Source organism: Bicyclus anynana, chromosome 17, assembly GCF_947172395.1.
Source record: "Bicyclus anynana chromosome 17, ilBicAnyn1.1, whole genome shotgun sequence".
Taxonomy (NCBI): domain Eukaryota; kingdom Metazoa; phylum Arthropoda; class Insecta; order Lepidoptera; family Nymphalidae; genus Bicyclus; species Bicyclus anynana.
This window is the reverse complement of record NC_069099.1, coordinates 636,944-649,367: the sequence shown is the minus strand read 5'-3', so window position 1 is coordinate 649,367 and position 12,424 is coordinate 636,944. Positions and strand designations below refer to the sequence as shown.

Genomic DNA, 12,424 nt, shown 5'->3' with positions numbered 1-12,424 from the left:
TCCTTAGCTGGGCTTGGCGTCTTCGTTTCTTTTACAGGTGCCGGTTCTTTTTCTGATGGCTTTACAGAGCTCAGAATGTCTTTCTCAAGGCTTAGTACCTTTATTTCTATCATCGCTGATGGTTTTTCATCGGAAGGCTTATCTGTGCTCGGCACCTCTCTTGCTGGGCTAGGTTCTTTTCCTGATGATTTTTCAATGACAGGTGTCAAGTCATGTTCTTTAACTGGGCTTGGCATCTTAATTTCCTTCACTGGTGACGGTTCTTTTTCTGATGGTTTCTCAGAGCTCAGAATGTCTTTCTCAGGGCTTGGTGCCTTTGTTTCTGTCACTGGTGATGGTTCTTTCGCTGTCAGCTTTTCTGGGCTTAGCACCTCTTTCGCTGGGCTAGGTTCTTTATCTGAAGGTTTTTCAGTGACCGGTGTCAAGTCATCTTTTTTAACTGGACTTGGTGCCCTCGTTTCTTTCACTGGTGACGGTTCTTTTTCTGATGGCTTCTCAGAGCACAGAATGTCTTTCACAGGGCTTGGTGCCTTCGTTTCTGTCACTGGTGATGGTTCTTTTGCTGCCAGCTTTTCTGGGCTCAGCAGCTCTTTTGCTGGGCTATGTTCTTTTTCTGAAGGTTTTTCAGTGACCGGTGTCAAGTCATCTTCTTTAACTGGGCTTGGCGTCTTAATTTCTTTCACTGGTGACGGTTCTTTTTCTGATGGTTTCTCAGAGCTCAGAATGTCTTTCTCAGGGCTTGGTGCCTTTGTTTCTGTCACTGGTGATGGTTCTTTCGCTGTCAGCTTTTCTGGGCTTAGTACCTCTTTCGCTGGGATAGGTTCTTTATCTGAAGGTTTTTCAGTGACCGGTGTCAAGTCATCTTTTTTAACTGGACTTGGTGCCCTCGTTTCTTTCACTGGTGACGGTTCTTTTTCTGATGGCTTCTCAGAGCTCAGAATGTCTTTCACAGGGCTTGGTGCCTTTGTTTCTGTCACTGGTGATAGTTCTTTTGCTGCCAGCTTTTCTGGGCTCAGCAGCTCTTTCGCTGGGCTAGGTTCTTTTTCTGAAGGTTTTTCAGTGACCGGTGTCAATTCATCTTCTTTAACTGGGCTTTGCGTCTTAATTTCTTTCACTGGTGACGGTTCTTTTTCTGATGGTTTCTCAGAGCTCAGAATGTCATTCTCAGGGCTTGGTGCCTTTGTTTCTGTCACTGGTGATGGTTCTTTTTCTGCCAGCTTTTCTGGGCTCAGCACCTCTTTCGCTGGGCTAGGTTCTTTTTCTGAAGGTTTTTCAGTGACCGGTGTCAAATCATCTTCTTTAACTGGGCTTGGCGTCTTAATTTCTTTCACTGGTGACGGTTCTTTTTCTGATGGTTTCTCAGAGCTCAGAATGTCTTTCTCAGGGCTTGGTGCCTTTGTTTCTGTCACTGGTGATGGTTCTTTCGCTGTCAGCTTTTCTGGGCTTAGCACCTCTTTCGCTGGGCTAGGTTCTTTATCTGAAGGTTTTTCAGTGACCTGTGTCACGTCATCTTCCTTAACTGGGCTTGGGGCCATCGTTTCTTTTACTGGTGACTGTTCTTTTTCTGATGGCTTCTCAGAGCTCAGAATGTCTTTCACAGGGCTTGGTGCCTTCGTTTCTGTCACTGGTGATGGTTCTTTTGCTGCCAGCTTTTCTGGGCTCAGCACCTCTTTCGCTTGGCTAGATTCTTTTTCTGAAGGTTTTTCAGTGACCGGTGTCAAGTCATCTTCTTTAACTGTGCTTGGCGTCTTAATTTCTTTCACTGGTGACGGTTCTTTTTCTGATGGTTTCTCAGAGCTCAGAATGTCTTTCTCAGGGCTTGGTGCCTTTGTTTCTGTCACTGGTGATGGTTCTTTTTCTGCCAGCTTTTCTGGGCTCAGCACCTCTTTCGCTGGGCTAGGTTCTTTTTCTGAAGGTTTTTCAGTGACCGGTGTCAAATCATCTTCTTTAACTGGGCTTGGCGTCTTAATTTCTTTCACTGGTGACGGTTCTTTTTCTGATGGCTTCTCAGAGCTCAGAATGTCTTTCACAGGGCTTGGTGCCTTTGTTTCTGTCACTGGTGATGGTTCTTTCGCTGTCAGCTTTTCTGGGCTCAGCAGCTCTTTCGCTGGGCTAGGTTCTTTATCTGAAGGTTTTTCAGTGACCGGTGTCAAGTCATCTTTCTTAAGTGGACTTGGTGCCCTCATTTCTTTCACTGGTGACGGTTCTTTTTCTGATGGCTTCTCAGAGCTCAGAATGTCTTTCAGAGGGCTTGGTGCCTTCGTTTCTGTCACTGGTGATGGTTCTTTTGCTGCCAGCTTTTCTGGGCTCAGCACCTCTTTCGCTTGGCTAGATTCTTTTTCTGAAGGTTTTTCAGTGACCGGTGTCAAGTCATCTTCTTTAACTGTGCTTGGCGTCTTAATTTCTTTCACTGGTGACGGTTCTTTTTCTGATGGTTTCTCAGAGCTCAGAATGTCTTTCTCAGGGCTTGGTGCCTTTGTTTCTGTCACTGGTGATGGTTCTTTTTCTGCCAGCTTTTCTGGGCTCAGCACCTCTTTCGCTGGGCTAGGTTCTTTTTCTGAAGGTTTTTCAGTGACCGGTGTCAAATCATCTTCTTTAACTGGGCTTGGCGTCTTAATTTCTTTCACTGGTGACGGTTCTTTTTCTGATGGCTTCTCAGAGCTCAGAATGTCTTTCACAGGGCTTGGTGCCTTTGTTTCTGTCACTGGTGATGGTTCTTTCGCTGTCAGCTTTTCTGGGCTCAGCAGCTCTTTCGCTGGGCTAGGTTCTTTATCTGAAGGTTTTTCAGTGACCGATGTCAAGTCATCTTTCTTAAGTGGACTTGGTGCCCTCATTTCTTTCACTGGTGACGGTTCTTTTTCTAGTGGCCTCTCAGAGCTTAGACTGTCTTTCACAGGGCTTGGTGCCTTCGTTTCTGTCACTGGTGATGGTTCTTTTGCTGCCAGCTTTTCTGGGCTCAGCACCTCTTTCGCTGGGCTAGATTCTTTTTCTGAAGGTTTTTCAGTGACCGGTGTCAAGTCATCTTCTTTTACTGGGCTTGGCGTCTTAATTTCTTTCACTGGTGACGGTTCTTTTTCTGATAGCTTCTCTGAGCTCAGAATGTCTTTCAGAGGGCTTGGTGCCTTCGTTTCTATCACTGGTGATGGTTCTTTCGCTGTCAGCTTTTCTGGGCTTAGCACCTCTCTCGCTAGGCTAGGTTCTTTTTCTGAAGGTTTTTTAGTGACCGGTTTCATGTCATCTTCCTTATCTGGGCTTGGTGCCATCGTTTCTTTTACTGGTGACTGTTCTTTTTCTAATGGCCTCTCAGAGCTCTGAATGTCTTTCTCAGGGCTTGGTGCCTTTGTTTCTGCCACTGGTGATGGTTCTTTCGCTGTCAGCTTTTCTGGGCTTAGCACCTTTTTCGCTGGGCTAGGTTCTTTTTCTGAAGGTTTTTCAGTGACCGGTGTCAAGTCATCTTCTTTAACTGGACTTGGTGCCCTCGTTTCTTTCACTGGTGATGGTTCTTTCGCTGTCAGCTTTTCTGGGCTCAGCAGCTCTTTCGCTGGGCTAGGTTCTTTATCTGAAGGTTTTTCAGTGACCGGTGTCAAGTCATCTTTCTTAAGTGGACTTGGTGCCCTCATTTCTTTCACTGGTGACGGTTCTTTTTCTGATGGCTTCTCAGAGCTCAGAATGTCTTTCACAGGGCTTGGTGCCTTCGTTTCTGTCACTGGTGATAGTTCTTTTGCTGCCAGCTTTTCTGGGCTCAGCACCTCTTTCGCTGGGCTAGGTTCTTTTTCTGAAGGTTTTTCAATGACCTGTGTCACGTCATCTTCCTTAACTGGTCTTGGGGCCATCGTTTCTTTTACTGGTGACTGTTCTTTTTCTAGTGGCCTCTCAGAGCTTAGACTGTCTTTCACAGGGCTTGGTGCCTTCGTTTCTGTCACTGGTGATGGTTCTTTTGCTGCCAGCTTTTCTGGGCTCAGCACCTCTTTCGCTGGGCTAGATTCTTTTTCTGAAGGTTTTTCAGTGACCGGTGTCAAGTCATCTTCTTTAACTGGGCTTGGCGTCTTAATTTCTTTCACTGGTGACGGTTCTTTTTCTGATAGCTTCTCTGAGCTCAGAATGTCTTTCAGAGGGCTTGGTGCCTTCGTTTCTATCACTGGTGATGGTTCTTTCGCTGTCAGCTTTTCTGGGCTTAGCACCTCTCTCGCTGGGCTAGGTTCTTTTTCTGAAGGTTTTTCAGTGACCGGTTTCATGTCATCTTCCTTATCTGGGCTTGGTGCCATCGTTTCTTTTACTGGTGACTGTTCTTTTTCTAATGGCCTCTCAGAGCTCTGAATGTCTTTCTCAGGGCTTGGTGCCTTTGTTTCTGCCACTGGTGATGGTTCTTTCGCTGTCAGCTTTTCTGGGCTTAGCACCTCTTTCGCTGGGCTAGGTTCTTTTTCTGAAGGTTTTTCAGTGACCAGTGTCAAGTCATCTTCTTTAACTGGACTTGGTGCCCTCGTTTCTTTCACTGGTGATGGTTCTTTTTCTGATGGCTTCTCAGAGCTCAGAATGTCTTTCACAGGGCTTGGTGCCTTCGTTTCTGTCACTGGTGATAGTTCTGTTGCTGCCAGCTTTACTGGGCTCAGCACCTCTTTCGCTGGGCTTGGTTCTTTATCTGAAGGTTTTTCAGTGACCAGTGTCAAGTCATCTTCCTTAATTGGACTTGGTACCTTCGTTTCTTTTACTGGTGACGGTTCTTTTTCTAATGGCCTCTCAGAGCTTAGAATGTCTTTCACGGGGCTTGGTGCCTTCGTTTCTGTCACTAGTGACGGTTCTTTTGCTGCCAGATTTTCTGGGCTCAGCATCTCTTCCGCTGGGCTAGATTCTTTTTCTGAAGGTTTTTCAGTGACCGGTGTCAAGTCATCTTCTTTAACTGGGCTTGGCGTCTTAATTTCTTTCACTGGTGACGGTTCTTTTTCTGATAGCTTCTCAGAGCTCAGAATGTCTTTCTCAGAGCTTGATGCCTTTATTTCTGTCACTGCTGATGGTTTTTTTGCTGTCAGCTTTTCTGGGCTCAGCACCTCTCTCGCTGGGCTAGGTTCTTTTTCTAAAGATTTTTCAATGACCGGTGTCAAGTCATCTTCCTTAACTGGGCTTGGCGCCTTCGTTTCTTTCACTGGTGATGGTTCTTTTTCTAATGGTTTGTCTGGGCTCGAAATGTCTTTCTCAGGGCTTGGTGCCTTTGTTTCTGTCACTGGTGATGGTTCTTTTTCTGCCAGCTTTCCTGGGCTCAGCACCTCTTTCGCTGGGCTAGGTTCTTTTTCTGAAGGTTTTTCAGTGACCGGTGTCACGTCATCTTCCTTAACTGGGCTTGGTGCCATTGTTTCTTTTACTGGTGACTGTTCTTTTTCTGATAGCTTCTCAGAGCTTAGAATGTCTTTCACAGGGCTTGGTGCCTTCGTTTCTGTCACTGGTGATGGTTCTTTCGCTGTCAGCTTTTCTGGGCTTAGCACCTCTTTCGCTGGGCTAGGTTCTTTATCTGAAGGTTTTTCAGTGACCGGTGTCAAGTCATCTTTTTTAACTGGACTTGGTGCCCTCGTTTCTTTCACTGGTGACGGTTCTTTTTCTGATAACCTTTCAGAGCTCCGAATGTCTTTCACAGGGCTTGGTGCCTTCGTTTCTGTCACTGGTGATGGTTCTTTTGCTGCCAGCTTTTCTGGGCTCAGCACCTCTTTCGCTGGGCTAGGTTCTTTTTCTGAAGGTTTTTCAGTGACCGGTGTCACGTCATCTTTTTTAACTGGGCTTGGTGTCTTAATTTCTTTCACTGGTGACGGTTCTTTTTCTGATAGCCTCTCAGAGCTCAGAATGTCTTTCACAGGGCTTGGTGCCTTCGTTTCTGTCACTGGTGATGGTTCTTTTGCTGCCAGCTTTTCTGGGCTCAGCACCTCTTTCGCTGGGCTAGGTTCTTTTTCTGAAGGTTTTTCAGTGACCGGTGTCACGTCATCTTCCTTAACTGGGCTTGGTGCCATCGTTTCTTTTACTGGTGACTGTTCTTTTTCTGATAGCTTCTCAGAGCTTAAAATGTCTTTCACAGGGCTTGGTGCCTTCGTTTCTGTCACTGGTGATGGTTCTTTTGCTGCCAGCTTTTCTGGGCTCAGCACCTCTCTCGCTGGGCTAGGTTCTTTTTCTAAAGATTTTTCAATGACCGGTGTTAAGTCATCTTCCTTAACTGGGCTTGGCGCCTTCGTTTCTTTTACTGGTGATGGTTTTTTTTCTAATGGTTTGTCTGGGCTCAAAATGTCTTTCTCAGGGCTTGGTGCCTTTGTTTCTGTCACTGGTGATGGTGCTTTTTCTGCCAGCTTTTCTGGGCTCAGCACCTCTTTCGCTGGGCTAGGTTCTTTTTCTGAAGGTTTTTCAGTGACCGGTGTCACGTCATCTTCCTTAACTGGGCTTGGTGCCATCGTTTCTTTCACTGGTGACGGTTCTTTTTCTGATAGCTTCTTAGAGCTCAGAATGTCTTTTACAGGGCTTGGTGCTTTCGTTTCTGTCACTGGTGATGGTTCTTTTGCTGCCAGCTTTTCTGGGCTCAGCACCTCTTTCGCTGGGCTAGGTTCTTTTTCTGAAGGTTTTTCAGTGACCGGTGTCACGTCATCTTCCTTAACTGGGCTTGGTGCCATCGTTTCTTTTACTGGTGACGGTTCTTTTTCTAATGGCCTCTCAGAGCTTAGAATGTCTTTCACAGGGCTTGGTGCCTTCGTTTCTGTCACTGGTGATGGTTCTTTTGCTGCCAGCTTTTCTGGGCTCAGCACCTCTTTCGCCGGGCTAGATTCTTTTTCTGAAGGTTTTTCAGAGACCGGTGTCAAGTCATCTTCATTAACTGGGCTTGGCGTCTTAATTTCTTTCACTGGTGACTGTTCTTTTTCTAATGGCCTCTCAGAGCTTAAAATGTCTTTCACAGGGCTTGTTGCCTTCGTTTCTGTCACTGGTGATGGTTCTTTTGCTGCCAGCTTTTTTGGGCTCAGCACCTCTTTCGCTGGGCTAGGTTCTTTTTCTGAAGGTTTTTCAGTGACCGGTGTCAAGTCATCTTCTTTAAATGGGCTTGGCGCCTTAATTTCTTTCACTGGTGACGGTTCTTTTTCTGATGGCTTCTCAGAGCTCAGAATGTCTTTTTCAGGGCTTGATGCCTTTGTTTGTGTCACTAGTGATGGTTCTTTCGCTGTCAGCTTTTCTGGGCTCAGCACCTCTTTCGGTGGGCTAGGTTCTTTATCTGAAGGTTTTTCAGTGACCGGTGTCAAGTCATCTTCCTTAACTGGACTTGGTGCCTTCGTTTCTTTCAATGGTGACGGTTCTTTTTCTGATAGCTTCTCAGAGCTCAGAATGTCTTTCTCAGGGCTTGGTGCCTTCGTTTTTGTCACTGGTGATGGTTTTTTTGCTGTCAGCTTTTCTGGGCTCGGCACCTCTTTCGCTGGGCTAGGTTCTTTATCTGAAGGTTTTTCAGTGACCGGTGTCAAGTCATCTTCCTTAACTGGACTTGGTGCCTTCGTTTCTTTCACTGGTGACGGTTCTTTTTCTGATAGCTTCTCAGAGCTCAAAATGTCTTTCACAGGGCCTGGTGCCTTCGTTTCTGTTACTGGTGATGGTTCTTTTGCTGCCAGCTTTTCTGAGCTGAGCACCTCTTTCTCTGGGCTAGGTACTTTTTCTGAAGGTTTTTCAGTGACCGGTGTTAAGTCATCTTCCTTAACTGGGCTTGGCATCTTCGTTTCTTTCACTGGTGTCGGTTCTTTTATTTGCTTTTGCACTTTATATATATCCGGTAACTCTATTAACGATTTTGTTACATCCTTTACAGTTTTTTGAGACGAAACAAAGATTTTTACGACTTTTTCATTGGTTAACTCTTTATTTGGTGTGTTAAAGTCATAAATACATAGTTTTGTTGTTTTTATATTTTCTATTAAATTATTTATAAATATTATATTTGTATCTATTTCTAAAGTAGTTTTTACTATTTTTTTTAGACTTTTTGATTTTCTTAGGATTGTTTTTGTAGTTTTCGTATTTGTTTTTTGAGTCACTTCTTGACCATTTATATTTATAATCTGCTCTTCATCACTTTCTTCAGTTGTTGTATCTTCTTCTATATTATATTCCTTTGTTTTGTTTGATTCAATATCTTCGACTTCTCTTAAAGTTGTATTACCATCCATCTTTATTGAAAATTTTCCATCAGGTTGTCTGTCCATTATTGTTATTACTGTCACAGATTTTATTTTCTGGACAACACCCTGGGAGTTTGCATATTTCGTTATAATTACTCGTGTGATAGTTATTCTTACGACCATATTTTCTTCCAATGTCAGGTTTTCTTTTTTTATGTTAACATTTTCTTTTGGCTCACCAAATATTGTATATTTTTTGATTTCGTCTTCAATATCTTTTTGTGTTGTAACGAGCGCTATCATATACTGTTCATATTGGTTTACTGTTGATAAAATCTCTTTATCACTGATTTCAAGTTCAGGAATTTTATCTTCATATTTCAATTCTGAAGTGTGAGTGTCTAATTTAGTCGGAGATACTTTTGTTTCTAAAGCATCAGGTTGTTCAACACTTTTTTCAGGTTTTTTAGTAAACAACTCTTTAGCTCTGCTAATTTTTTCATCAAATTTATTCATAAAACTACTTATCATAGATTTACTTTCTTTTTTCTTTTCTTCTGATTTCGCACCTTTACCTTCATCACCATCGAATTTTGAAAGTTTAACTTCATCTTCAAGAAGTTGTGTCGTTTTCTTTTCTAAACTTACTTGCTTATCATCAAGTTTGTCAGAATCGATAAAAGATTTTTTTTCATGCTTAGCTTCAGGTTTTGAATAATCTTGTAAGTCTTGAATAATATCAGGACTAGATAATTCATTTAATGTTTCTATAGATTTATTTATATCTAATGGGGCATCTGTGACTTCTTCTTTCTTATCAGAAATGTGTTTTTCAATCTCAGTAGCCGGTTCTTTTTCAAGAGCTTTACTGAGATAGATTTCGTGTTCCTGTTTTAATATTGACGTTTCGATGGTGATATTTTCTTCTGTTAAGTTTTGAACATCATCTTTTTGGTCTAATTTCATTTCAGTTTTCAAACATTTTGCTTTTTCTGAAGTCATATCTTCTTTTTTCTTTAGAATCGCTATTTTTTCTTCAAGCTTTTCTAATGTTTTTGCCGAATCCAAGGTAACACTTAATCTTTTTTCTGGTTGTTTTTCAATGATTCCGCCGGATTCTTCAACTTGTTTATTTTCGTCGTGTTTGTTTTTATCACCAGAGAACCCATTAACTTGTGTTGAAGTTATTTTATCTAAAGTTTCATCCTTTTCCTTATCGTCTTTAATATCGCGTTTGATTTTTTTACCTTCACTCCAAACAGTTTTATCAGATACGTCACTTATATCTTCAGATGTTACCGATCTTACAGGAGATGCTTCTTTTTGAATTTTTTGTTCTTTTTCTGAAGCTTCTTGTAAAGGCTTATGTTTCATTTCGTCTTTTAAAATTTTTTCGTTAGGTTTAATTGGAACATCGTCTATTACTAGATCTTTTTGTTGGTGCTTAGTTTTATCTATTTCGCTATACAGTATATTTTTTGCAGCTTGTATTGTGCTATGATCTTTGGTAAACGTACTAAATATTTCAGGTGATTTCCGAAGCATTGGGGATTTTTCGGCAATAAGTTCCTCTAAACTTTTATCAGACTTTAGCACTTCAGCAACATCGGCTACAATTTTTTCAACATCTTTAGGACTTAAGAGAGGTTTTTCTGATGTGTCTAATTTACCAGCTTCTTCTATTTCTTTTTCAACGTCTTCTGGTATTGATGGAATTTTTTCAGGCATAGTAGCTTTTTCTTCTATTCCAATTAAATCATCTTTGATCGGAGAATGGACAGTTGTAATGTGAGTTTCTCTTAACTTCTCTGTATACTGACCATAATTAAAGGAAGCATCGTCGTACTCTTTGACTGGTTCTAATTCTTGTCCAGAGATAATAGACATTTTTATTTGGTCATGATACATTGGCGACTCCGGCGCTGAGCCAGGAGTAACGGTAACTAATTCGGCATGTGATGGACGCTGAACAGTCTTAACAATTATACTTTCAATATTTTTCATTTCCTTCAATGGCACCACTGAGTCTTTATCAAACAGCGGCAAATTTTTCGGTACTTTAATTTCATGATCAAACCCAATGTCAAGTTTCCGTTTGTAATCATCTTCACTTGGGGTTTTTTTATCTTCATAGGTACGATAGTCCACTTCTTCGTGTAAGGGTAAATCAGCAACTTCATCTGGCGTTTTGACAATTTCTCTTAAAGGTGCAGGCTGAGCTTCTATTTTATGACTTTTTTCAGTAGATAAAGGCTTGTGGAGATCAATCAGTGTAGGAGGGTGCAAACTTTCCTTTGTATCTTCTTTAACATGTTTCTCTTCAACTTGGAAGTCTTCTTTTATATCATCTAAAGGAATGCGTTCATCTTCAGGGAGAGTGGGGGCTGTTGTTGCACCTGATTCGATAGTCGTAGACATTTTTTCATCGGGATGTGATTCTTGTAAGATATTTTCTAGGGAATCTTTGGGTTTGATTATACCACTTTTACTATCAGAAGTTTTCTTTTCACTACTGATATCTTGTTTTTCTTCTACACTTACAGATTGCTCCTTTGATTCAGTTTCTTTAGTTTCTTTATCAATGGATATTTCAGATTTTACTTTTTCTTTTAAATAATCTCTTTGTTCTTTTACAGGTTCTTCAGTTACTTTTCTTTTTTCTGATTCTTCTTTATCTTTTATATGCTTTTGAAGTTCATCTTCAATGTCATGTATACTTTCTTTATCAGCAATAGATTCTTCGGTATATTGGTCTAATTCTTCCTTTTCTATGATAAGATATTCTTCTTCAAATTCACCATCAGCAATTGTTTCTGTTTTAGCGTCATCTAATAAACATGTTATTTTTTCTATATCAGACCTTCCGACAAATTCATGTTTTTCCTCAGCTTCACTATCTCTATTAAATACAGCTTCAATTTCTCTAACAATTTCTTGTTCTTCTCGTTCATCTAATTCTTGCTGCTTAATATCGTCTAATGACTTAGAAGTATCTTCGTCTGATTTTTTAGCTTCCTTTAGTATGTCTTCATAATTGACTCTCTGAAGACCTTTTATTTTTGATGTATCAGCTTTCATACTTTTCATTGATTTAGATGGACTTTTAAGTGCTTTTATTCCTTTAATAGGTGATGCTAAAGGCCTGGGTCTACGAGAAATGGGTTCTCGTTTTGTTTTAATTTCTTTTTTATCTTGTGCTTTTTGAGTCATGTCCCGTTTTGGCGAAGCTTGTTTATATTTAGATTCAACAACTCGTCGATTATTTGCTTCTTTTGTGCTTTTTGCTGGTGTGCTGCTTGGGCTTACTTTTCTAGTTCTAACCTTCATTTTATCTTTTGCGAGTACCGGAGTAGGCACTGTTTTCATGTCTAACAATTTTTTCGGCGTCGCAGGAGGAGATTTTTTATCGTCAAGAGTTCCTTTTTTGTCAGTTGTTGTTATTTTTTTGTCACTTATTTTTAGACTGGGCCGTGCGGAAATTTTACTTTTTGTTATTGGAAGAGTTGTTGTATCACTTTTTGCTTTCTCAGGTTTTTTCTTTTGTTCAGGTTTTAATTGTTTTTCAGTTTCAGGTTTTCTTAATTCAGTAGATTTAATAGTAGGGTCTCTTACATCATCAGTCTTATCAGTACGTTTTATTTTTTTATCAGTCGAAATTTTCTTTGTTTCTTTCTTTTTTGGTAAACCATCTAATACAGTGCTCTCATAGTGAGCAAATCTATCATCTAATTTGGTATCTACTCTAGCAGTAATAGCATCTTGGAAAACTGACTCAATTTTTTTATCATAACCATCTACAAGTTCACTTAATAACTTATTATCAATAATATTTTTTGAATCTGTTTCGTCTTTTATAACTTTAGGCAGCATGGGTTCTGTGTCGTGCGTCTTTTCTTCTTTCTTTTCGGAAACAATACTTCTCTCTTTACTGACTTTTGTTTGTTTTGTTTGTTTAACCGTTGTCACAGTAGACGGTGGCACTGGTGCGGGTGTCATCTGTCGTCCTGTATATGTAGGGTGCTGAAGGAATTCCAAATGCCTTAACTTTTCTAGTCCTTCAAATATTTTGTGTTGGGGAGTGGATCCTGGGAACATTAATCTAGTGATCGTGTCGTCTGGGTTTGCCGGCCTCCACACTAACAGAGCACATATTGACACTAAATTGGGAATAGGAAAATTAAACTGTCCAGATATACTAGCCCCTTCAAATAATTTCTGTTCACTGTTATGCCATCTCTTGAGAAACTCACGAACATATTTTGAGTCCTTGGACGGATTGAGGACATACATATCTAGTGTTC

General features: G+C 41.0%; 1 protein-coding gene across 2 annotated transcripts in view; it reads right to left on the bottom strand.

The window, feature by feature from the left end:
• Positions 1-12,424, bottom strand: part of LOC112046119 (titin) — a 162,098-nt gene that overhangs the window by 22,822 nt on the left and 126,852 nt on the right. For both annotated transcript variants that reach the window (XM_052886633.1, XM_052886634.1), the window contains one exon: positions 1-12,424. This exon is cut by the window's left edge and continues 18,842 nt beyond it. In XM_052886633.1, the coding sequence (XP_052742593.1) occupies positions 1-12,424 (12,424 nt within the window).